Here is a 25,112-nt window from a genome sequence, read left to right as displayed (position 1 = left end):
CTTACAGCTTAAAAAACATTATCTGGGCCAAGTGCAGTGGATCACTCCTGTAATCCCAGCGACTCCAGAGGCCGAGGTGGGTGGATTACTTGAACCCAGGAGTTCGAGACCAGCCTGGGCAACATAGTGAGACCCTGTCTCTACAATAAAACAAAACTCCAAAACAAAATAAAACAAAATATTATCCGGAAGCAATTTCAGGTATCTGCAAACACTCCTGAGAAACGAGCAAAGTGAACCCTTGGGAACTCAACTCAGGGACTTTAGGATTTCTCCGCAGGATGGCCTCTGTGTGTGTGCATTGCTGCAGCATCTGTTTTTCTTATTCTGCTTCGCTACAGGTTCAAAAGGTTGGAGACCTGGTAACTTTGCTTTTTACCCAAACCACAGCATTGTAAATAAACAAAACCAGCCATTCTCACACACTTGCCTGTCCCAATTCCTTTGGGACCTGCATCTCAGATTCAAGTCTCCCCATTTCCCATTCCCATAATGGGATCTGGCACAGAACATTTGGATGCTGTGTTCTGAACATAGGAGCCTCCAGCGGTTTGTCCCAGAACTGCGGTAACTGGCCTCAGGGTTCTGCACAAGTGGAAAGCTAGAGAATGCGCCCCGCAGCCTGGAGGTGACACAAACATTGTTTCTGCAATCTCAATCCAAACCTGTTTTTTACTGTTAATGCATTAAATAACACAAAACGTGGTACTTTTTAAAACATTTATATTTATATATATAAAAAAATTAAATATATATAATATATAGTGTGTTTGAGACTAAAAATATAGTACATAATATTTAAAAAAAAAAGGAAAAAAAAGGCAGAATAGGAAAAGGTGTGAGGAACACACAGATACACATTGCTAAAAATCTACGATGGTTTGTCCTAACAAAAATAATATCTTTTTTCTCTTCTCTTAATTATCATCATGGATCCATTTATTTCTGGGGTGTGGGTGGAGAAAATTCAACTGGAGCTAGAAACTGAGGTTGTAATCCCAAGAATGGCCGGATAGAAAATGTGACCACAGGGAGTCCTGGGCCTCTTCTGGTGAAATTGGATGCAGCAAAATTTTCCGGGTCACTGTTGCTAACAAGATTGTGTGGACCTTCTATCGGACTGGGAATTTGGCTGCTCCCTCCCCAGAGTTATTCTCAGGGGAGCAGCATCTGAAGAGCTCCAGAAGCAAAGAGAAGAGTCCAGGGCCCATCAGTACTCAACAAGGCCAGTGGTTGGGGCCAGCAAAAACCAAGGTAGGGACAGCAGACTGGCAGGAATGAGTGACAGTCCTATGTAAATGGGGTTATTATTATTATTGTTATTATTTTTAAGGGCAGGTTTGTACCAGAACTGCCCAGTATGGCCTGTGACTTCTGCGCAGCAATTATTTCTCCAGGGACAGGGCCTGGAGCCCCCTCACAGTGATGCGAGAAAATGGGATCCCCCCTACCTCCTGCACCCACCCCTACCTACCAAACCAGACATCTCAGTCCTCTCCACCAGCCCAGAGGTAAGCGCCAGCACACAAAGGTGAGCCAACGCCTTTCACTAAGTCTGGCCTTGAGGAGAGGAGGTGAAATACCATAGGGGGGGGATAGGAGGAGGCTGAGAGGGGAAGGGGAATGCTACTTTTATAGCATCTTCACAAAAATATAAATTGCCTTTCAATTACATCCCTTGGTCTGTGCACTTCAGTGTTCATTATGGCCTCACCAGGGTCAGGAGCTCACTGCTCCTTTTCAGCGATTCTCAACACGCACAGTGGCCCGTAGAGGCACCAAGCGGCGGCCTGGCTCAGGTCAGATAGCACTGACTTGGTGGGGAAGCCAGGATTTTGAGGCCAGGGTGCTTGGGGAGGAACTGGAGTTTAGCTGTGGGGACAGAACCTTCCACACAGCAAGGAACAAGGCAGTTTGCTCCAAACGGGGTCTTGGCTTTAACGCGGCTTTCTTCAAACCCAAATGGCTGAACATTGCTATGAACATGGGCCAAGTTTACTGAGAAACCGATTCCATTTTACGGAGCCTGGGACTGTGGCTCTGACAGGTTAACGAGAGGGCACGAGGGCAAGAAACTCCAGCATGCCGTGCTCCACTTTAAAGCAGATAAAGCTCCCCTCTGAGTTAAGGGGATGGTCGCCCTGCTGGGATAAGGAGAGAGCATGCTGCCTGAAGCCAGGGTGCTCCTACTAATGATTCCATTCATTTAGGAGAGCACCGCACTGCTCCCATCCCTGGCCTCTTCCTTTCTCACGTATTAAGCCTTTTGCTTAATGCAAACTTTGTGGCTGGACTTTGAAGGATCCAGAATTTAGGATATAGGGTGGGCCCTTCACAAGGGGAGCGACCGTGGCTCGGCCAACATCACAAGATCATCTTGAAGATCCAGAATGTATGCCAACGCCGTTGTACCCCTTTTCCTCTCCTGGCTCCCCGTGCAAGCTACTCCTTGGAGGGGGCAGCTGTGCTTACTCCCTGACCTCTGGCTCCGGGCAGCTTGGACTGCAGGCTTCACGTGTTTGGTAAGAGGAACGAGCTGACCCTGGCCCAGAGGAATGCTGCCAAGTATCAGGGTGGAGGAAGGCTGCTCCCATCTCCCCTACAGAAGCAGTGCCTGAAACCTAGGCACATAGTACAGGAAACTCACTGTGGCCTACCCTGGCAAAAGACACCTTTGCAAACCCATCAGAAATGAGTGGGGAGCAGCACGGATGACCCAATGGCCAAAGGATAACCCCACATCAATTTTACTCTGAGGCTTAGGGTGTGTTTTATGTTGCTGTTTGGGATGAAGGGATCCCTGGTGGAAACTCATTCACACCACTTCTGACAAGATAATGAAGTCCATGGTGAAAGCTTCTTCGAACAGGAGAGAACCCTACCCTGACCAGCTCCCCAGCCCTCACCATGCTTGCTACTGCTCCCAGTTTCTTGCCAGCAATGGGCAGTCCCACCCTCACCCCTCCACCCAATGGGCATAGCAAAAACAGAATAGTTTTAGATGTGACAACCCTACCCCCTCATTTTGCAGGCCAGAAAAACTGGGGGCAATGAACAGAGTTAGGGCGAGATCTAACCTTGGCAGCTTTGGGTCTGGGTCCTGGGTCTCCTTGCTCTTCCCACTAAAACAAGCCATCGGATGTGATCAGGCTCACAAACTACTGAGGCATCACCATGTTGCAGGACTCCAGGATTCGACAGCAAAGCTCTGTGATCAAAGATACCTTCCACTCCCCAGAAAAGCTATTCCACTGGGCCCGCCAGGCAGCTTCCAATTCAGATTCTGATCGCTACCAGCATGTAAATGACAGAGGGCAGAGACTGGTACTTCCCTGTGCCTTCCAGGGTGCCTGCCTGACACCTAAGAGGCTCCAGTTGACGTGCTAAGGAGCACAGAACGGTGAAGAAGCTCTGTCTGGCTTCTGAAAACCAGGCTTCCTTTCTGAACAATTCTCCCTGCACCTTCAGCTCAACTACCTAGTGACCGTAAGCCTGTCTCTCCATCATTTCAGTAGAATGAAAGTAACACTTAAGCCAAAAATGGATAGAGAATCTAGCCAAACTCAAAACAAAAATGATTTTTTTTTAATATTCATGTTTAAAACGCCACCATCTTTAGACTTTAAGTCTTTGGGTTACCCATAGCTTCTGGGTTTTGTGAAAATAATAGAAATTCCCATGATCTTGTCTGTACGGGAATCTGCATTTCCTGACAGACCTTCTCACTGAGCTCTCATAAAAGGACTCTATTGAAAGGTATCAGCTTCCAGGGGTGGAACACAGCTGGCAGCCTGTAAATGCCCAAGCTAGGGCCCACTTCACAGGAATTTTCTCTGCTGGAATGAAGGAGGATGCAGAGGCCGGCTTCCTGTGAGGTTAGAACTAGAGCGACTTGCTTCCTGGGTACTACCTGTTCCTTACTAGCAAGGGGCTGGCCAGGAATGTCACCCCCCCGGACCTCTCGGTAAGGGCGGTAATGGCCTGTGGTTGATGAGCGTGTAATCCATTAAAACGAACGTGAGTTATGAATGGTGACCATGGAGAAAAGGCAAGGAATGCTTTGGGAATTGCACCAGAGGCCCTGCCTCTCACTGGGCTGGACATGCAGTTGGGGAGGCGGGAAACTGCCGACTCCAGACACTGCTTCCTAGAAAGGTGGGGCTGGGGCAAGGGTACAGGTTCTCCTTGGAGGGCCTCTTCTCTTTGGTCAGAAGGTGGCAGCTGAGAAGGTGTGTGTTGGAAGTGCGTGCACATGGAGAAATGGCCTGTGGAATGCCTGGTGCCCTTCCGTGCCACCTTCTCCCGGTCAGCACAAGTTCTCCGTCAGGGGCATTTCCAGGCCCCCTACCTCTCCAGGTCCCCTCACCCAGCTCTCCCCTAACACTGTAACACTTAACAGTGTGTCCGAGGCTTGCGAGTATCCGCTCCCTGCACAGCCGCCCACGTAGGGTCGGTCATCCAAAGCTTGACACTCAAGGCACTGAAAGTGGAAGAAGGAATCTGATTGGTCCAAGAAAAAAAAAAAAAAAAAAAAGACACTTAAAAAACCAAAACCTGTCTCTCGCCCCTGGCAGGTGGCCTCCAACCAGCTGATGAGCCCTAGGGTAGGAGAGTAGAGCCTGAGGGCCAGGCCCCTCCCTAGCCCTATCCTAGCCCACTGCGCGACAGGTCTGGCAACCTGAATGTATAAAATGGATTCAAAGTGCTTGGAGGCTGAGAGTAATGGAAGGTGTTGGGAACCCCATGGAGAAGAATAGGTACCACCTTTTCCTTCCACTGGGACTTGTATTTAGGTGGGGGAATCCCTACAGCTTTTCTTTCCAAATGAGGTTTTCATTGTTTTTTGTTTCCTCCTACAAAACCTCCACCCCACCTCACCACTCCCTAAACCAGCTCAAGAGTTAAAGCCGGGAAGTGGGGCAGATTGCGGGTGAAGAGGCTTGGGTGGCTCCCTCTAGTGTTGGTTCTGGAAACTGCTGTGTGGCACACAGTGGTCTCTAGTCCATCAGGACACGGTCCTCATCTTTCTTTCTCCACCAGGACCCTGACTTAGCTGGCTGGCCCAACATAGGAGAAGAAAAGCGGGCAGTGCTGCCGGGGATTCCTGGATCCCTCTGCATGCTGACAGACAGATGTCCACAGTGGGCAGCCAAGGTGACTGGCATTTTGATCCCAGCTGACTGAAGGCTGGATTTGAATGCAGTGCTACGGCTGTTCTGTAGACAAGAGAGAAAATAAATCCATGCTCCCTTCTGCAGTACCCTGAGGAAGGAGAGACGCACCCAGGGTATGAGTGCAGACAACAGAGGGACTGGCCAGGCTCTCCTGTTTCCACCAGTCTGTGCCACAGCCACCCCCTCCCATACTTCACGTCCCTAGGCCAAAGTCTGCCCACCCCTGGGTACCCCTATTTCCACTTACAGGAGATCAGAGGGGTGGGATAGAAAGGGAATGCTAAAAAGTGCCCCCTCTGCTCTCCCCAACCTTCACTTTCCCTGTCCCCATTCTGGGGTCAGGCAAGAATTCAGGTCAGAAGAGACACATCCTCCCGAAGAAGAGGGAAGGGCAAGCCCAGGAGGCTGAGGCATGCACAGAGCACCATCCTCGGGACGGGGTGTTTCTGGGAGACCTGCTCCCCACTTGCCACGGTGGGAGGAGGAAGGCTGGTCCGAGAAGGGAGCAATGAGCAACGCCCCTGAATATCAGGGAACAGCTGTGAAAGCCTTCTCCTCTGCCCCGCAGAGATGCCCCAGCCAGGCTTTGGCCCCTACACGTGAGTCTGCATGCGCTGCTGGAATCGCTGGCCGTAGTCCGAGTGCTGGGAGGTGTAGGAGAATCGAGTGGCTGTGGCGTACTTGCCAATGGGATCATAAGCCTCATATGGGGTCCGCTCCAGGCCAGAGGGTGGGGCCTGGGGGTAGCCCAGTCGGTAGGTGGGGTACCCAGCTGCCCCAGGGAAGGGATGGGAGTTGAACTTCTCGTAGTTCTCGTAGGACAGCTGGCTGGTTGTGTCGGTGCCTGCGGGGGCTGCAGGGCCAGGGGGTGTGGGCTCAGGGCCGTAGTCAGAGGCAGGGGCCCGGCTGTAGGTGTTGAGCTGGGCATAGCCGCTGGAGTGGGAGAGACGGGATGAGGGGCGGCCGTCGAAGCGGGCAGGGCCAGGGGCACGGTAGTCAGCATAGAGCACTGCCCTGGAAGACGGGCGGTCTTCATGGGCACGCACGTTGTAGTAGCCATTGGTGGGGTCCTGGGGGTAATGAGAGAAGAGGATGGAGGCAGTGTGCCCTCTTGGGTGCTGATCAAGTCTCACCATGGCCTTCTGGGCCTCCTCCTCCGGCTCTCCCCATGTCCCCATCTAGTATTCCACCTCCCTTGCTCCTTCAAAAACCCTCCCAACCACTCCTGCCCAAGTCTGTCCTTGCCTCCCCGCTGCGGGCCCTCAGAGACCCACTGTCCCAGCAGCCCTGGTGCCTTGGACCTTGCCCTTTCCGCACCTTCATCTCATACTCCTCCCGAGTGTCGATGGTGTCACAGCGCAGGTCCTGCTTCAGATCCACATCATCCTTAAAAGACTGGGGAGCGGCAGGAGTGGGGCGTCAGCAGGTGGAAGCCCTGCTCTTGCTGCCTCTCACCAATCCCTCCCCAGATGCAGAGGCCACCTGCTCACGGGAGGGGTCTGAGGGCAAAGGCAGACTTGAGTTCTGCGTTCTCTGAGCAGAGGCTCTGGGATGTGGCAGAAGAGGCCAGAGACCCGGGTTCAAGCACTAGCGTTGTTGCTAACATGTAATGTGACCTTGTAAATGTCACTGCCCCTCTCCAGAGCTGTTTCCTCATCTCAGCAATGAGGCAGATGGACCAGAAAGCCTCTGGGGGTTTCGAACTTTCACAGTCTGTGGGGGGAAAGATGGGGCAAAGGAAGCCTTTGGAGAACCCCACCTGCCTATTCTCTGCTGGAGGAAACTAACGTGGGGTATGTGTGTGAGAGAGTATGTGTGTGAATGTGGGAGAGTGTGTGTGGCAGGACCAGGGAAGGCCAACGGAGGAAGGAGGGAATGACAGTGGATATTAGAGCTGGGATAGAGCTGGTCCTCAGAGGGTGGAGAGGGCAGGAGGCCAGGGAGGAGCAGGACCCTCACCGAGTAGATGGCCTTCATGACCCGGGTGGCTGTGGAGACGCTGGCGGTGTCATCCTCGCGGTCAGAATGCATTGTGAGTGGCTCTCGGTTCACTGTCTCCACCTTGATATCCAGCTTCCTCAGGGTCACATCCTTGCGACCTGGGGTGGGAGAGGTGGCCTGGACCAAGTGCTTCCTGCTGACCTCTGCAGTGGCTGCTTCTGGCTCCCGCTGGGCTGGAGCTCAATGGCCAACCCCCCACCCATCCCAAGCACTGCCTGTCATGGCCCCAGAAGGGCCGGGAGAGGCTGTGGGCTGCACAGGGTCCATACTCACTGCCTTTGCGGCGCCGGTAGAGGAAGAATACCAAGGCGATGAAGAAGAAGATGAGCAGGATGCCTGCACCGATGGTGGCCCCAGCTATGATGCCCACAGGTAACACCTCTTTCGATGGGGGAGGAAAGGTGAAGAGGTGAGGTTGGAGTTACACTGGGAGCTAAGCTCAGTGCTGGCTGAAGGCTAGGCCACAGCTACAAGGGCAACCCTGGCTTGTGTACAGGGCTAAGTTTTGACTGAGCCTGGGGACAGCGTTAGGTTTAAGTCAACATTGGATTTGAGAGGAAGGTCTGCAGTGTGGCTGGATTTTGTCTGTGCCCCAGTTTCATCAGAGTGGAGATCATGGTCATGTCTTCATCCCTGCAGCTAGGCAGGAGTGTGCCCCTGGCCTTGGTTGTCTGTCTATCCCTGTCCTTCAGCCCACATGCCTGAGGCTGGGCTCCTTGCTCTTGTTTGAGGTCAGCTGTCTCCTAACTCTCCAGTCTGCCACACATGCTCCGACATCTCTCACCACCTTCCCATCCACAATACCCCGTGACTGCCCCATTTGCACCTATCTACCCAGGGCTCCACGAGATTTTCCTGGTTTCCTCTGCTTTCCAGAGCGGAGGAAGAACTCAGGAATCCTGCCTCCAGCCTTCTCTCTCTTCCTAGCAGCCCTGGTTGAATCCAGATCCTGCTTAGGGCTCCTCCCCTCTGAGATCCTTCCCTGCGGAGCCCCACATTACTGTATGTACTCCATTCTTCTCCACCCAACCCCCTGCTGGCATCCTCAGTTAAGACTTAACTTGGCCGGGCGCAGTGGCTCACGCCTATAATCCCAGCACTTTGGGAGGCCGAGGCGGGTGGATCACGAGGTCAAGAGATCGAGACCATCCTGGTCAACAAGGTGAAACCCCGTCCCTACTAAAAATACAAAAATTAGCTGGGCATGGTGGTGCGCGCCTGTAGTCCCAGCTACTCAGGAGGCTGAGGCAGGAGAATTGCTTGAACCCAGAAGGCGGAGGTTGCAGTGAGTTGAGATCGCGCCATTGCACTCCAGCCTGGGTAACAACAGCGAAACTCCGTCTCAAAAAAAAAAGACTGAACTGATGGGATGCTGTCATTTTCCATGGGGTTCCCCATATCCTATGTCAAATGGTTAGTTCTCAAAAAAATAAAACAAAAACTGTTATATTTTCCTCCTTGGACTTGGCAGCTTCCAAAAGTCAAAGGAATAACCCCTTTCATCATGCGAGAAAGGCCTTGAAGGAGAGAACACTTCTCTGCCAGCAGAGTGACAATTCTTGAAGACGTAGAGGGGCCCAAACTTACTGAACACCTATTATATGCCAGGTGTTTTGTAAATATTCTCTCATTTAATCCTCACAAGCAGCCAGTGAGATAGGCGGTGTTATTCCGTTCGCAGTTCATTTGATTCTTCTCCATTTGAATTCATTTGCTACCACCCTGTAAGTCCTTCAACTACACTGAAAGTTTCTCGAGGTCAGGGATAGTGTCTTGTTCACAGCACTTCCTGCAGCCCCTAGGGCAGAGCCTAGCACATAGCAAATGCTTAATAAACTTTAATAAAGTGAGGGAATTTCCCCAGTTGAGCATGGAGGCCAGGTTCTGGTGGGGGAGGCCCAAAAGAGTTCTTTCCCTCTGGAGTTAAGATCCCTCTGGGAACTGATGCACAGACTGTTACAATAGGCAGGAACTAGAAGGGAGCAGCCCCAAACCCCTTCACTCCTGACCTCCCTTGTGTGTTCCCTCCCTCAGAGCAGAGCTCAAGGGAAGGGGAGCAGCTGAGCCCTGCCCCTGGAGAAAAGAGAGAGCAGAATCCACAGGCTGCCCTGCACCCCAGCTGGCAGGCAGCACTGCCAGTCACCTCGCTCTTCCAGCTGGATGATGGCTGTGCCCGGCCCGAAGCTGTTCCAGGCAGTGCAGTTGTAGTGGGTCTGAAAGTCAGCCTCCATGACATTGTTGATGGTGAGCGTGGATAGCACCCCACTGCCTGAGTTGGTCCTCTCCACTGTATAGCGTTCCAGGGTCCCCACCTCCAAGAAGTTCTCCTTCCATGCCCATGCCTGCGGTGGAGAGGGAAGGAAGGAGTTAAGAAGCCCATGCTCATGTGCCCGCTGATCCACCCTGAAGGTACCCTCACCCCTATGTACCATGTGTGCCCCCCCAAGCCCAGCCTAACACCTCCCTGTAACAAACCTAAGTCACACCTACTGCCTCACACCCTCGGCTCAAGGGGGAGCGGTGGCTCTCAAACATGGCTGACATCAGATTTACCTAAGGAGATTCTTACAAATATAAAGTCTTGGGACTTGTGTCCTACATCGGAATCTCCAGGGAGGAGAATCTCTATTTTCATAATGATCGCATGTGATGTGGATGCAGCCGATCCAATGAAAAGCACTGGGAACCCCAGATGCAGAAAAAGTTCTGCACTGGTCCTCCTCTCCCCATCAAGTCCCCGTGTGGCCTCCCTGTCCCTCTCTAGGCCTCATTTTCTTCATGTATACATTGACGGAACCAGGCTAGGGCTAGTCAGTGCTCAAGGTTTCTTCCATCTCTGATAGTCTGTGATTCTTTTTTTTTTTTTTGAGACAGAGTTTCACTTTTGTTGCCCAGGCCGAGTGCAATGACACAATCTCTGCTCACCCCAACCTCTGCCTCCCAGGTTCAAGCTATTCTCCTGGCTCAGCCTCCCAAGTAGCTGGTATTATAGGCATGTACCACCATGCCAGGCTAATTTTGTATTTTTAGTAGAGATGCGGTTTCTCCATGTTGGTCAGGCTGGTCTCCGGACCTCAGGTGATCTGCCCTCCTGGCTTCCCAAAGTGTTGGGATTACAGGAGTGAGCCACCTCGCCCAGCCTGTGATTCTAATTAGGTGTAACTCAAGCTTTAGGCCTACCTTGAACCAACACACACGACCTGCCTGGCTGGCCCTGGAGACTGATCCACAGACTCATAACAGGCAGAACCCACAATGGAGTATCCCCGGACCCCTCCATCCCTGACCCCTCAGCCAGGCCATTCCCCTGCGTGGCCCCTTCCTCAGAGTGGAGCCTAAGGGAGGGGGAGCAGCTGAGAACTGGCTCCTTTCCAGGGATCAATCCTCCTAGATCTGCAAGGAAAGCCCCCCGGGAGCCCAGCCGCCTGCTGCCTGGGCGGCCGTGGTAATGAAGTGTCCCTGGGCAGCCGTGGAGTTAGCCAAATGGTCATTAAATGTGATGAGGGGTTTGACAGTTAATGGTCACGGAAGGAATTAATGGCTCATGGTGTGGGGGAGAGGAGAAAGGAGGGAGGAGAGTGGCAAGGAAAAGGGGCTGGTGGGAGGAAGGCAGGAGGGAGAGAAGAGTGGGCCAGGCAGGCTGGAGAACTGATGGGGAGGAAGGAAGAGGGAGAAGCCAGGGGAGGAGGAGACAGGGAAGTGGCGGGGGGCAAGGGGGAGCAAGGAAAAGAGCAGGAGGTCTATGACAGGGCAGATGAGGGAGAAGAGGAGGAGAGTGTTAGCCCAGGGGAGAGAGGGGGAACTAACATGAACTGAGAGCTGGCCTAGGCGTCTCACACCTGTGGCTGCCATGACTTCTCCCAGCAACCCCATTAGGTAGGAGTTATTGCCCCTGTTTAATAGATGAGGAAACTGAGTTTCAAAACACTAAGTAATTTGCTCAGGGACACATAACAAGTAAGGGAGGAGGTGGGGTTTGAGGAGGTAAAGGGTCAGAGGGACAGAAGGCAGAAGATTCAAGGATGGAAATGGGATGGGGAAATTTAAGGAGTGAAACCAGCAGAGACCGGAGGAGGCTGGGCCTGGGCAAAGAAGCAGGACATGGGCTGTCCGCAGGCGGGCCCGGCACTCACTATGCGGTCTGGGGGCGGCGTGCTGCCAATGAAACACTCCACCTTGCCACCGTCACCCCTCACGGCATACTGCACCGCCTCACTGGAGATGATGGGGGGCCCTGCGGGCAAGAAGACACGAGTCAGAACCAGTTAGAAACTGCAGTGCCGGCCCACCCAGGCCCAGCTATCTCTCCGGCCACTCACTCACCGTTCACATACAGCGGCACCTCCCGCTCCGCCACTCCGATTCGAGGCACGATGGCCCGGCAGGTGTAGGTGCCAGCGTCTGCTTGTGTCACTGACTTCAGCAGCAGCTGGTTGCTGTTACTCAGGACCTGGGCAGAGAGAGCAGCCTCTGGTGGGGAGCCAGGAGGCCTGGGCCCCTAGGTCCATGAGGGCCCCACATCGGAGGCATTGGAAAGAAAGCAGGAAGGGCCACAAGTGAATTCCCAGAAGGGAAATGGGGTTCCCGAGTCCATTTGGTCCATGCCCTGACTCTACACAGGTTGGCATGTAAGTACACCTACACCTCTGCAAGAGTGGGCAGGGATGGGGTGGAGGCCAGAGAGGGCAGGTGAAGGCTGCAATCGTTTTAGGAGGATTAGCCTCTTCTGATGATCTATTCTAGTATTTTCCTTGCCAAGTGCGGTAGGACATTTTACTCTGAGATTCTCTTCCTGCACTTCTGGCCCACATGATCTAACGGGGGGTCTCTGCAGAGTGGCAGGCCACTCCAGCCTTCTCTAGCGAATCGCCTCGGCTTCCCCACAGCCCTGTGCAGCATTATGTACCAGACCTTCGCCACTGCAGCAGGCCCGCCCCAGGCCCTCCTTCCTCCCATCCCACCCTGCTTCCCAGGCACGGCTGGGTCTGTCCCCCAGTGCTTCTGAACTGGCAGCTGTCCTGTGAGGAGAGGTGGGGTTAACTGTAAGCACTGTGCTTCTCCAAATCCCAAGGCCCTAGAAATAGCCCAGGTTTAATCTGAAAGATAATGCAGCCCCCCTGATTTCTCTGCCCCCATCTGTGGCCACACCCCTTTCCCCCAGCCTTCAGAATAGGCAGTTAAGAGTCTTACCATGTTTGAGTCCTTTTTGGTCCAGGTGAGAGTGAGGGGGGGATTCCCAACCCAGACACAGGTGAGGGTCACATCAGAGCCAATGTCTGTGGTTGTGGGTTTGGGGTCAACTACAATCCGGGGGGCAACTGTGAGGAAGAAAGAAGCCACTTGTTAGAGTCTCAAGCTCATGGGGTTAACACCAATCAATCTTCTTCCTCCTGTCTCGCTACCTCCCTGGAGTAGGCATCCCCGACTCTGCCCCGGGCCCTTCAGTGGCCCCTGCTCTCTGTCCCCATCCCTGCCCTCCCAGCTACTCACAGTGGACATTTACTAAAGTGCTGACATTGGTGCTCCCCACTTTGTTGTGAACCTCACAAGACACAGGCTCCGTGAAAAAGGAATAATCCACATTTGTCTCATAGCGACTCTCATGGGCGTCTTCAATCAAGAAACCTCCTTTGGCCCACCTAGGGGGAGGAGGCAACACAGAGGCAGGATTAGGGCTCAGACCCTCCCAACTATATCCACAACAGTGGCCTCCCCAGTACAGTCTCCAACCCTGACCTCTTCTGTATCACTCCCCAGAGTGCTCACAGCCCCTGACCCGCTCACCTGTAGCCCAAGATCTCAGGATTGGCCGTGGCCTGGCAGGTAAAGACGACACGCTCACCCTCCTGCACTGTCTGTGGCTCGATGGACAGGGTCACTGTAGGAGGGTCTGCAAAGTAGAGGACAGGGAGTCAGGGTCTTTTCTGTCCCTTGAGTTTCTTTTTCCCTCCCTAACACATACACTCAAACCTGATCACTCTGGGGGGCATCTGGGAATTTGAGGTTGCAGTGAACCAGCTCCAATAAACAGGCTCTTTCTCACGTTTTCCACATGGAGCCTCTAGAGGGCACGCTAGGGTGACGACCAAGGAAGGCACCAAAGGGACAAATAAGGCAATGGACTAATGACTCACTGTGGCCACTAGGCGTCAGTGTGGGCTTGCTCGGCTCACTAAAAGGGATGGGGTGTGGGCATCTCCAATTGCTGCCCACACCTCCATGGCTCCCTGGGCAGAGATGATTTATGACACACCTACCAGGTAAGAATACTCCATGCTAGATGCTCTTCTGCTATATCTCATTTAATGCTCACAACCCCAGGAGGCAGGTCCACGTCCACATCCCTTATCTGAAACCCTTGGGACTGGATGAATTTCAGAATTCAGAATGTTTCAAATGTAGAAAAGCAATGCTGTGCATAGTATGTTTACTGTGTAAGATCCCCAGCAGCGTCTGAGTCACATCCCATAGCCACACGTATGAATACGTCTGCAGTGAAACTTAAGACTGAATTAAAGACTGAAGAGCCTTGGTTCAGGCTTTGCCACCAAATCACTTTTAGTTTGAATAAGGGACTGTAGGCCATTATTTTATTTTTTGCAATATATAGTACACAGAATTGGAAACCGAGGCCCAGAGAGCGTAAATCCTTGACTAATAAGAGACTGGTTTAGACCTGGGGACTGCCTGACTCCACAGCCAATGCTCTCTACCAGCCTTTAGTCCCCGAGGTTTAATCCAGGGAATGAAAGATGTGAAGAAGGCGAGCGTTTGTCCTGGATACCACAGGGGGACTCTTAGTTTGTACTTCTCAAAAGGCTGCCTACATTCTCCTCCAATTCCCCTGCTCCAGACTGCTCCCCCCAGGCCACTCACGGTGCACGTCCAGCTCGATGGAAGTCTCCTTGCCATTGGGGATGGCCTCGTTCATGCTTCGGCAGGTGAAGACTCGCCCGATGTCTAGGTCTGTGGGGTTAATCAGTAGCTGGCTCACAGTGGTCTCCCTCTTTCCATCCTTCAGCAATTCCTGGGACATGACAAGGGTGGGAGACATGGTCACGCTAAAAGCCCCCTCCTCTGCTCTTAAGGCGACCTGACTCAGAGATGGGCTTGGGCTGGAGGGGTACTTTAGCTTAAAGCTCACCCCCCTTCACTCCCACAACCTCTTGTGTGTGTGTTTAAGCAATAGACTATTAATTCCTTTTAATTAAAAATTATATATTTTTAGGGTCTTGCTATGTTGCCCAGGCTGGCCTCCAACACCTAGACTCAAGAGATCCTCTTGCCTAAGCCTTCTCAGTAGCTGCGACTACAGGGGTGTGCCACTATGTCCAGATCATAGACTATCTTCTGGAAAGAAGTTTCCTGAAAAATTGAGCAGAAAGTACAGAGAGTTTCCATATATCTCCTCCCCGACCTTAGAGTTTTCCCCATTACTAACTTGTGTCAGAGTGGTAAGTCTGTTACAACGGATGGACCAAAACTAACGTACTATTTATTACTAAAGTCGACAGTTTACATTAGGGTTCACTCTTTATTTATTTAATTTTTTTTTGAAGATGGGGTTTCACCATGATGGCCAGGCTGGTCTTGAACTCCTGAACTCAGGTGATCCGCCTATCTCAGCCTCCCAAAGTGTTAGGATTACAGGCATGAGCCACCGTGCCTGGCTTAGAGTTCACTCTTGTGGGTCCAGCGCAAATTCCTTCTCTTTCGGAAAGCCTTCTTCCACCAGCCCAGCCCCAGGGACTCTCTCCCAGACTGAATTTATGACCTTATAGTAAATGTGTCCTGCTCACAGCTCTAGGTACATCCAGCCTTGCTCGTAGGCACCATGAGTGAGTGTTTCAGGGTTAGGTTTCTTCTGCTAAACTGTACACTCCTTGAGGGAAGGGAAGGGACTCACAGGCTTGAGGTCTCGCGCTTGCTCAGTGACAGCCAAAGGTCCTTAAATATGGTCACAGGAACCCTTGAGCTGTTTCCCATATTGCAAACTGCCTGAGGGAAGCCGTATTATTAATCCAAGTGAGGTGTGGCTAACACTTTCCAGTGGCTGGACCACCATGCATGCTGCTTTGCTGGAGAGGGACAGTTCAGGGCCAGCGAAGTAACACTGGCTGCCTCGTGCTGCTCTGAAGCTTCACTGTCTTTAATGAATATGAAAAATGGGGTGCATGACAAATGGATGTTAACAAACCAACTTGTTTCGTTGCCAAAATATCGAAGAACATGTAGCCCCCATGAAGAAAAAGAACAGTTTTTGGTTGTGAAAAAGTTAAGTACCACTGAGGCCAAATGATCATGTTTCAGAGGAGAAACTAAGGCCAGAAAAAAGTGAGGTGAATTGTCCAAGGGCACACAGTGTGCTCAGGGAAGAACTGAAGCCGGAATCCAGGTATCCCTGGGGTTGTGTGCTGAGGAGCGTGGGAATATCTCTCTCCCCACACCGAGAAGTGCTCCTGCAGCGCCAGCAAAGGGCTGAATCCACATATGTTTACCCACGGCTGGCAGCGTAACCCCAGACAGGAAATCTAGATTGGAATTTCAGCGGTACTGTCCACTCTGCTGTGTCATCCCAGGCAAGTCGCTTGACATCTTTCATGGCTTCCTCATCTATAAAATGTATACAAGGATCCCTGCTTCCCCAGCCTCTTTGTTGGGATGATTGGAATAATCTGACCATCAGATGCTGAAGAAAAGAGGCAGAAGTAATCAGTGGAGAGAAAGCACAGTCAGGCCCAGGTACAAACCCCAGCTCTGCTGCTTGCCAGCTGTGTGACCTTGGACAAGTCACTCAACCTCTCTGAGCACCAGTTTCCTCCTTGGTAAGTTGGCAATAATGCCTCCTTTATGGGACTCCTACGAAGATTAAGAGAGACTGTCCATAAAGTGCTTAGCATGCACAGTGTCTGGCACACAGTAGGTGGCTAATCCATGCAACTTATTATTTCTATTAGTCTCTGCTCAGCTACTGAATGGCACAGTAAACCTGGGAATTCATTTCTCTTCTCTGGGTTTCAATTTTCCCAACTGTAGAATGAGGTTGAACCAGATGACCTCTAGGACCCCTCTCATGTCTGTGTGCCCCTGAGTCTGTGGTCAAACCGCTGTGGGAAAGGAGAGGTGAGCTGGGCTAGGCCCAGGAGGAGCTGGGGGAGCTGGCCGGAGCTCACCGTGCTGGCCACAGCGCCCTCCTGCTGCGTCCCGTCCCGGAACCAGATGATGGTGGCAGCAGGCTTCGCATTGAAGGCCCGGCATGTGAGGTTGTGGGGGGTGCCTGCCTGCAGTAGAATCACAGGGCCTCCGTCAATCCGGGTGTCCTCTGGGGGGACTGTGGGAGAAAGCAGAGCAAAAGTCAGCGCAGGGTGTGGCTAACACTTCCCTGACGACCAAAACTCCTGGCTCTGGAAGCATCCTTCCACCTGCAGGTCCGCCTCTAGGTAGGCAGTACCACCCTGCCCCTAACCTACAACCACTGTCTCCACTGCTCTTGCAGTGGCTTCACCTAGGTTCTCAGCTCACACATCTTTCCCAGTCCTTGTCTGTTTTTCTTTCCTGGCCTGTAATAGTTTCTGGTACCACATGCCCTTACTATTTTTGTTTGTTTTTGTTGGAGATGGAGTCTTGCTCTGTCACCCTGCTGCGATGCAGTGGCACAATCTCAGCTCACTGCAACCTCTGTCTTCTGGATTCAAGCGATTCCCCTGCCTCAGCCTCCCAAGTAGCTGGGATTATAGGTGCCCACCACCTCTCCCGGCTAATTTTTGTATTTTTAGGAGAGAGTAGGGGTGGTTTCACCACGTGGGCCAGGCTGGTCTCAAACTCCTGACCTCTCAGGTGATACGCTTGCTGGAAGCATCAAACTTAGGAAAGGGCTGGGCTATCTCAGGCTCTGAGTACAGCTCACATCCTTGGGAGTCTGGCTGGGAAAGGTGACTACCTCCACAGGACTTCTCACCTCCTCCCTCCTGTCTGATCCTCTGCCCTGGAGCAGCCAGATGAGCCAGCCCATTACAGTAAGCTCCATGTCACACTGCGAGCAGGCTTTTTTCCCTATAGTACAGCTAAGAATGTGCCACTCCCCTGCTCAAACTTCTTCAACGGCTGCAACTGTCTAGGGCATCAGTTCCAAGCATTTCAGCCTCCTGTTCAGGGTCCTCAAGCCAAGACCTGCAATGCCCTGCTTTCCATATGGCATGCCCCCTCCCACAGCTTCTGTTGAAGTGCTTCCCACCCTGTTCAAATCCCAGCTGATGCACGAGGCTTTCCATGCCGCAGCCCACCCGCACCGTGGAGGCCCCCACCAGTCACTCAGAGCTCTTCACGCCATCTGCCTTGGATTTGGTTTACCCCTAGCAGTGATCTAACCCTGCCCCAACCAAAACTGTTATCCCTGGAAAAACGGCAACCCTGTCTCACTAATATTCATATGGTCGCCAGTGCCTAGAATGTGACCAAAGTCGGCTCTTGCTAAATGTTTACAGAATTGAATTGATCAATGTCTGATGCCAGCACATAAGGGGGACTCTCCCTGCTCTGTCTCCATAGGCTTCTAAGGTGAACCAGACTGTAAGTTCCCTGAGGGTAGGGGCTGTTTCTGTTATACTATCAACCCTTCAATGTCTAGCCCAGAGCTTGGGTGATCACAGGTGCTCAGGGATATTTGCTGAATTAATGAATGGACACTGATGAAATAAAGGCAGAAAGATCTTGATTATAATTTTTTTGGTCCACCCAGCATTCATCAACCAGAAATGAGAAAGGAACTCCTGGGTTTAAGCAATCCTCCCACCTCAGCCTCTCAAGTATCAGAAACTACAGGCACACACCATCCTGCCCTGCTGATTTTTATTTTTTGTAGAGAAGGGGTTTCTCTATGTTGCCCAGGCTGGTCTGAGACTCCTGGGCTCAAGCCATCCTCCTACATCAGCCTCTCAAAGTGCTGGGATTACAAGCATGAGCCAGCGTGCCCCACCAATACAGGATTTTGTTCGCTTCTTTCTGAGAAAGACAAGAAAGACTCAGAGGAGGGTCCAGACAGAACACTCGAGAAGAGACCCAGGGAGACCCACAGTGCCCAGTGCTGGGCAGGGCTGTCCTAGAATTTACATGAAGGTCTCCATGCTGGCGGTCTCCAGTAGAAAGAAACTACTCACAACCTGTCTTAACATTCTGTTCGACTCACGCACGCCTAGTGGTATAGTGAGAAAAGAATGAAACTTAGATTCAAGCTGCCTGGTTTCAAATCCTGGCACCTTTGTTTAGGTAAAGGTGTCTTGTGATCTCAGATGAGTTCCTAAAGTTGCTGAGTTTCAGCTTCTTCATCAGAGAAGAAACCAAGACATAGCAATGCCTACTCACTGGAGCCTCATGAAGGTCAGATGAGATACTGTACACAGAGTAAAATGTGCAGGGCATGTGTGTGGTATGGACTGTATTAGCCTTGCTGCCTGGACCAGTGTAGCAGTGGCTCCAACTCCTGCCCAGCCAGTTATCCTCTGAATCCCTGGCTCCTCCTCCTTGTTCTGTGGTGTATCTGGTTCCAATGCCAGATGGGGGCAGGTGTGGGGATGGGGATGGGGAGCAGCTTGAAAAGTAGAGAAAGGTGGAGAGAAACGAATAAAGAGCTGCTGCTCAGGGCCTCCCGGTCTTCTTGGGGCCCCTCTAGGGCCACATGTTGCTGCCACGCCCAGGAGGAAGATCCTGGATGGGCAGAGCCCCGAGGAGATGCCATGCTCAGGTGCATGCCCAGGCGTGTGAACAAAGGGGAAGGCATCAGCTTCCTTTGCCCTGGTAATGCCCCCTTCCCCTTTGTTCACACAAAGACTCCCTATCTGTCACCTCTGCCAGTGGTTCACCTTTCTCTAGAATTTTCCAAACTCTTTGCCCATCCTCCATGAGCTCATCCCTGCCCTTCAGCTCTGGGGCAAATGATAACAAAGCTGTTAAGGTGCCTGCTGAGCCAGCTGTTAGAGGGCATGAGTCCATGTGTGCACGTGTTTCTGATTTTTATACAGTATGCTCATGTGCCTTCCTACACTCATGTGCCCCTGAGTCTGTGATCAAACAAGGCCTCAGTTTCCCTGTTTATTAAACTTCAAAAATAACATGGACACCTACTCCCCAGAGTTGCTATTGTGGAGGCAAAGCAAAACGCAGAAGGTGCAGCCAAGTGTAAATGGTGGTGAGATCAACAAGAGCCATTTCTACCACGCACTGAACGTTCATCTTGTGCGAGCCGAAGTGCCTCCTGCATACGACTTCATTTAATCCCTACCACAAAATCTATTCATTGATCCTTCTGTGGTAAATATCATTAACCCTAATTTACAGATAAGGGACGGAGGCTCGAAGAGGATAAGCAGATGTGCTCAGACACAGGACAGTGAGTTCGAGGGCAGAGCTGGAACGTGGACCAGGCTTGCCTGACCCAGAAGCCATGCTCATCACCATGCTTTTGGAGGTCTGTGTATCTATGTTGTGTCTGCATCCGTGGGGGAATGGGAGGCATCCCTTCAAAGTCCTACCTTAAGGGGGAATGACAGAGGCCATTCTGTGAAGAAGGCTGGTCTGGGGAGCTGGGTGGCCACTAAGGAGGATGGCTGGGGAGGAGGGGAGTCTATGAGGCTGACGGCAATGCAGGGAGGCTGGTACCGGGCACCGGGCACGGCCGGCTCCTCATTTCTGCCCTGCCTGGTGTCTGGGTCCCCCAGTTGCCGTAAGCAAAGGCTGTAGGTAAGCAGGTATGCAGAAAGGGATGCAGGAAGTGTCATGTCTTCTTGTTGCCTCCGTGTGCTGCAGGCGGTAGAGTATTTCAGAATTTAAGAAAAAAGACAAGGAGAGGAGAGAGTGAGGGGAGAAGAGCAGCTGGACTAACCTTTCAGCTTAAAGTTACTCCTGGGGCTCTCCCTGTTCTCTCATCCATCCAAATCACCCAGGCAGCCAGCAAGGACCATACCTTCAATACCCAGCATGCCTTTGAAACAAGTCAGTGGGCTCCCTGCTATATAGCTCTCCCTCACTGGAGTTTCGCTGTTGTTACCCAGACTGGAGTGCAATGGCACGATCTTGGCTCGCCGCAACCTCCGCCTTCTGGGTTCAAGCAATTCTCCTGCCTCAGCCTCCCAAGTAGCTGGGACTACAGGCGCGCACCACCATGCCCAGCTAATTTTTGTATTTTTAGTAGAGATGGGGTTTCACCTCGTTGACCAGGATGGTCTCAATCTCTTGACCTTGTGATCCACCCGCCTCGGCCTCCCAAAGTGCTGGGATTATAGGCGTGAGCCACCGCGCCTGGCCAGCCTGCTAGGTTTCAAACAGGGCCCTCTTCCATCTAGGGTTCCCACTGATATCCTCCTTTTCCAGGTTCCTCCTTGACTGACCCAAGCCGCTGGCTGCCACTGTAAGACACTGCTCCAGGAACACTTAGTGGCTTAGCTGGCCTTTCTTCATCTCTCTGTCTCCGGGATAAGGTAGGAGAGAGAAGCGTACTGAAGCCCACTCATTAGGATGGGAGTTTTCCAGGGCAGCAGTAGCACCTTCCAGGGTCTAAGATAGCGTTAGGGAGGAAAACAGAAGGAAGAAGGTTTCCTAAGAGTCTCATGGCTCCTTGGAATGCTTGGTTGAGCATGGTGCTGACATGCTTCGGTGAGGGAAGGAAGATGGTGTCTTGGCATTCATGCTCACCCTCTAATTTTTGCTGTCTAACCTCATTCCTGCTCCTTGCTAATTCTTCCCATTTTAGTCCTACAGAGGAAAAGCAAATCATCCAACAGCCTTGACTCCTGGTCCCTCAGGGCCTTTACATCCAATGAAATCAGCTGTTGGGTCCCTCTAGTCCTCACTGATTCTGACACCTCACATTCACCCAGACCTTCACAGTTTCCAAGTCCCTGTGCAGCAAAGCAGCAGTTGCTAAGAAAAGTCTGGTGTCATTATGCCATGTTACTGATGAGAAAACTCATGCCCAGAGGTTGTCACCTCTTTAGGATCATGATGCCAAAATGGCCAAGGTGCCCGGGTCTCCTAAGCACTGGCAGTCTAGGACTCTCTCCTCCCACTACACTGAGGACCTGTCATGTTCTCACCTCCCTCCCTGCAAAAACAAACAAAAACAAAACAGAACAGGCTGGGTGCAGTGGCTTACACCTGTGATCCCAGAACTTTGGGAGGCAAGGTCAGTGGATCACCTGAGGTCAGGAGTTCAAGACCAGCCTGGCCAACATGATGAAACCCCGTCTCTACTAAGCATGGTGGCGGGCACCTGTAATCCCAGGCACTCAGGAGGCTGAAGCATAAGAATCGCTTGAACCCAGGAGGTGAAGATTGCAGTGAGCCCAGATCGTGCCACTGCACTCCAGCCTGGGTGACAGAGACTCTGTGTCTCAAAAAAACTAAGCAATCAACCAAACAAAGAACAGAAAAGTTTCCTTGTGCCCAAACCCCCTCATCTCAGCTCCTCTCTCTCTTCTCCCATCCATCTCGGGGACTCCCACATACTCAGTGATTTCAAGTTAGAAGGAAGGAAAAGAAGGGGGCAAAACATATCAAACAGAGGCCAAAAAAAGGGACAGTGTCAATGAAACTAGGGAAGAGTCACAGACGGACAGAGTCCCAGCCGAAGATAGAAAGTGCAACAGAGTCAGAGACCGTCGTTGACTGAGACAGCCGTGCTGGAGAGAACAGGAGGACTGGCGGCTTCAGAAGCACCACCAAGAGTGAGGCCTGGAGAGAGGCTGGGGTCCAGGTGGGCAGGGGGGCAAGAGGTGTGCTGAGGCTGGCCTCGTTCTGGTTCTGTGGCACTGCTGCAGGAGAGAGTCCCCTCATTATGCAAATGGCCTCGGGGGTTACCATAGAGGGACATCTGCTTGGTCCCCCAGTGGGTGGCTGTCTGGGCGCAGGACTTCCAAGAGCCAGCAGCCATCCAGACACAGCAAGATCCCAGGCTCCCACCCCCGCCCCAGTTCTCAGCCTCCAGGCCCAGCCTCCCACCCCCACCCCAGTTCTCAGCCTCCAGGCCCAGCCTCCCACCCCCACCCCAGTTCTCAGCCTCCAGGCCTATTCCTTCCAGTCCTATTCCCCTGTTCCTGGAGGAGGCCCCCAGGTGAATCTGAGAGGAGGGATGAGCACTGAGGGAAGAAAGGAGGCAGCTGAGGGGAAGAACGGCTGTGCAAGGCTGGGGTGAGGGGGAGGAGAGGCATGGGGGCCCTTTGATGCAGCTGAGAGGAAAATAGAAGGGAGACAGAGGTCCCCTCACCAACAAGCCTGACAGCCAGGACAGCTGGGGAAGGAGGGCCCAGGTCTCCATCACCCCACACTTCCCTGCTCCTATGGGGACAGGCTTGTTTCCAAAAGGCAAAAGGCCCTGTCCTTGAGTGGCCGAGGCACTGGCTGAAGCAGAGAGGATGCTGGGCCTCACACAGCCCACGTCCCACAGCACCCCACATCCCGCAGCACCCCACATCCCACAGCACCCCAGGTCCCGCAGCACCCCACATCTCCTGCCAGCCTGGTTTACTTTCTTCTACCTGGACTTAAGCATTAGGGCAGGGATGAGGCCAGCCACAGAGAGGGAGAAGCTGAGAAATTGAAGCAGGAACTGGAAAGTGGGAGAGACCGCCAGGATACAGAGAGATGGGGCCTGGGAGTACTGAAGGGCGCTGGGGTCCTTACTGAGCACGGTGAGTTTGGCCCGCCGGGAACGCAGGGCGGCCTCCGTTGCCTGGCACTCGTAAGAGGCGTCGTCAGAGAGCTCAGCATCTGTGATCTCCAGGTTGTATTGTCCCGCGTCTGCGGAGCCCACGACCCGGTACCGTGGCCAGGCTGCAGAAACAGGAAGAGTGAGGCCCGACCTTGAAACAAGGACGCATCTTCAGCCATCCCATGCCAGTATGCCTTCCTCTGCCCTCTCCTGGGACACCACTGGCGGGTGAGCAGGTGAGGCCCCAGACACAGACACCTGATGCCACGATGCCCCGATGGCAAGGCTGGGAGCCATAGAGCCGGAGGAATAGACAGGAGGGCAGCTGAAGCCGGGAGGTGAGCAGATGAAATCTCTGAGGCTGTTTGCAGACAAATGCCTCTCATAATAATAGGAGAGAAAGAGGAGAGAAAAAGGCACACAGCAGGGAGCAAAGGAGACGGGGAGAGAGGGAGAGCCAGTGTGTGGGCGCCAGGAAATATAGGGCATCGTGGCACAGACATGACCTCACTGGAGCACTTCTGCAGGACTCAGAAGGCAGAGGGAAGCCTGAGGCAGGCCCAGGGAATAAGGATGAGGCAGGGGCCTGCCAGCTCCCTGGAGGAGCCCTAAACCAGAGAGTCCCGGTTTCCCACAGAAGCAGTGGCTGAGGCAGTGGGCTCTGCCCTCCTTCCTCCAGGCTCCCCCACCTCCTTCAGCTTCCTGGCCCTCCCTTCACGTTCCCACATCTGCTGCTTCCCGTGATCTCCCTCTATCCAGAGGCTATCGATTCTTCTCACTCCATATCTATTGATCTCTCTCTCTCCCAGTTTCTTTCTCTTTCTATCATCAATAGATCCACCAGACTCATCTCTTTCCCTTATATGGATGGCTCTACACAGACGCATTTTCCCTACCTGTACTAAGACATGGAACTGACAGCACATTATCTCAGCTCCCTCGACAATAATCAGAATAAAAACATACAGCGCACCCATATTTACATCATTACAGTGCTTTACAGCTAAAATGTGTTTTCACAAATATCTTCTCCCATTTGGTTCAAAACTCACAAATGCACTTCGAAGGCAGAGAGGCCTGCAACAACCAAGTCTGTTTCATACATCAGTAAACCAAGGCCCAGAGAGGTGAAGTGGCTTTCTTAAGGTCGCCCAGCCGGCATGTGGTGGAGGCAGGACTAGAACCCAGGTGTCCACTCTGCCGGGCAGCCTTTCCAAAGGTCTCTTTACTTGCTTTAGAATATAGGAGGTTGGTTTTTTGTGTGTGTTTGACTGACTCATTATGTTTGCTTCGCACCGGCTACATAGCCAGTGCTTAATAAAGGCTTGTTGAATGAATAAATAAATGAGTGCTCAGGCTGATATTAAAATGAGTTTTTGGCCTCTGAGCAGACATCGCCTGGCCAGCGGGGAGGAGAGGGGCTGGCACCGAGCCAGGCCAGCATGAGACACTTGCGGGACTCAGAAGTTGCCCGTGCCCTCTCCTACCCTTCCTACAGACTTGGGAGTCTCGGAGCACCGCCTGCTAGACGGCTGTCTGCCTGCAGTGCCCCTCAGGGGGTCTGTGTCTGCCTGAAGCTCTCTGATGGAAAGGTCTCTTGGTTTCCTGGGCCTCTCCGGCTTGGTACTGCCTTCCTCAAGCCAGTCCAAGGTGGGAGGAAAGGCAGAGATGCAGGGTGGGAAAGCCGTAGAGATGGGGCTCAGGAGCAGAGACAGAGGGGAGGCCGGAGCACAGAGGAGGGTGGTGAGTCCAGGAGGTGCTGGAAGTGGGAAATGGGGGAGAAGATGGGACAGTTGGGGCATTGGGTAGCCAGGCACTCACCTTTGAGGCCCTGGCCCATGCCCAGAGCCAGCCCGTCCTTGGTCCATTGCACAATTCCGGAGTAGTTGAGCAGCACGCAGGGGAGCACGGCCCGCTGTCCAGCCACCACTGTCTGGTCGGCCGGCTCCTGACTGAAGCGGGTCTGGGTCCCTGCAAAGCCAAAGCTGGCACTGGATAAGATGAGCAAGGAGAGGGGCTTCTCTAAGGGGTCCCCATCACCACACAGAAGGAGGGAGGGAGCCTCTGGCTGGGGATGGGAACTCTCTGGTCCCTGCCCTCCTTCGGTCTTAACCCTTCGTTCCAAGATGCTGAGTCCTCGCCCTTTATTCCTTCTTCCCTCCAAGGCCCATGGGAATGGGTTTTAGGAGCCGAAGTGCTCAGCAATCACAGAAAATGGGGCACTGTTATGTAAAGCC

The 25,112-nt window shown here is 52.7% G+C and overlaps 1 protein-coding gene and 1 pseudogene across 3 annotated transcripts in view; both read right to left on the bottom strand.

The window, feature by feature from the left end:
• Nucleotides 1–3,563: 3,563 nt before the first annotated feature.
• LOC108588979 (uncharacterized) lies at nucleotides 3,564–4,454 on the bottom strand (annotated as a pseudogene). The gene has a single exon (XR_004736675.3). The product of XR_004736675.3 is annotated as an uncharacterized LOC108588979 (transcript).
• The window catches only part of KIRREL1 (kirre like nephrin family adhesion molecule 1), a 108,201-nt gene continuing 86,652 nt past the window's right edge, over nucleotides 3,564–25,112 (bottom strand). The window contains exons 2-15 of one of the 2 annotated variants that reach the window (XM_008984666.5): nucleotides 24,697–24,846; nucleotides 22,848–22,997; nucleotides 16,349–16,506; nucleotides 14,052–14,202; nucleotides 12,960–13,065; nucleotides 12,666–12,814; nucleotides 12,366–12,493; nucleotides 11,499–11,673; nucleotides 11,309–11,409; nucleotides 9,319–9,517; nucleotides 7,449–7,556; nucleotides 7,134–7,273; nucleotides 6,492–6,569; nucleotides 3,564–6,244 (exon numbers count right to left, since the gene is read on the bottom strand). In XM_008984666.5, coding sequence (XP_008982914.3) covers nucleotides 5,768–6,244; nucleotides 6,492–6,569; nucleotides 7,134–7,273; nucleotides 7,449–7,556; nucleotides 9,319–9,517; nucleotides 11,309–11,409; nucleotides 11,499–11,673; nucleotides 12,366–12,493; nucleotides 12,666–12,814; nucleotides 12,960–13,065; nucleotides 14,052–14,202; nucleotides 16,349–16,506; nucleotides 22,848–22,997; nucleotides 24,697–24,846 — 2,270 coding nt within the window. In that variant the 3' untranslated portion in view covers nucleotides 3,564–5,767. The remainder of the gene's footprint in view (nucleotides 6,245–6,491; nucleotides 6,570–7,133; nucleotides 7,274–7,448; nucleotides 7,557–9,318; nucleotides 9,518–11,308; nucleotides 11,410–11,498; nucleotides 11,674–12,365; nucleotides 12,494–12,665; nucleotides 12,815–12,959; nucleotides 13,066–14,051; nucleotides 14,203–16,348; nucleotides 16,507–22,847; nucleotides 22,998–24,696; nucleotides 24,847–25,112) is intronic. The other variant, XM_002760125.6, reaches the window with a different exon arrangement.

Source organism: Callithrix jacchus, chromosome 18 (genome assembly GCF_049354715.1).
Source record: "Callithrix jacchus isolate 240 chromosome 18, calJac240_pri, whole genome shotgun sequence".
NCBI lineage: Eukaryota > Metazoa > Chordata > Mammalia > Primates > Cebidae > Callithrix > Callithrix jacchus.
This window is presented reverse-complemented; position numbering and strand designations above follow the sequence as displayed.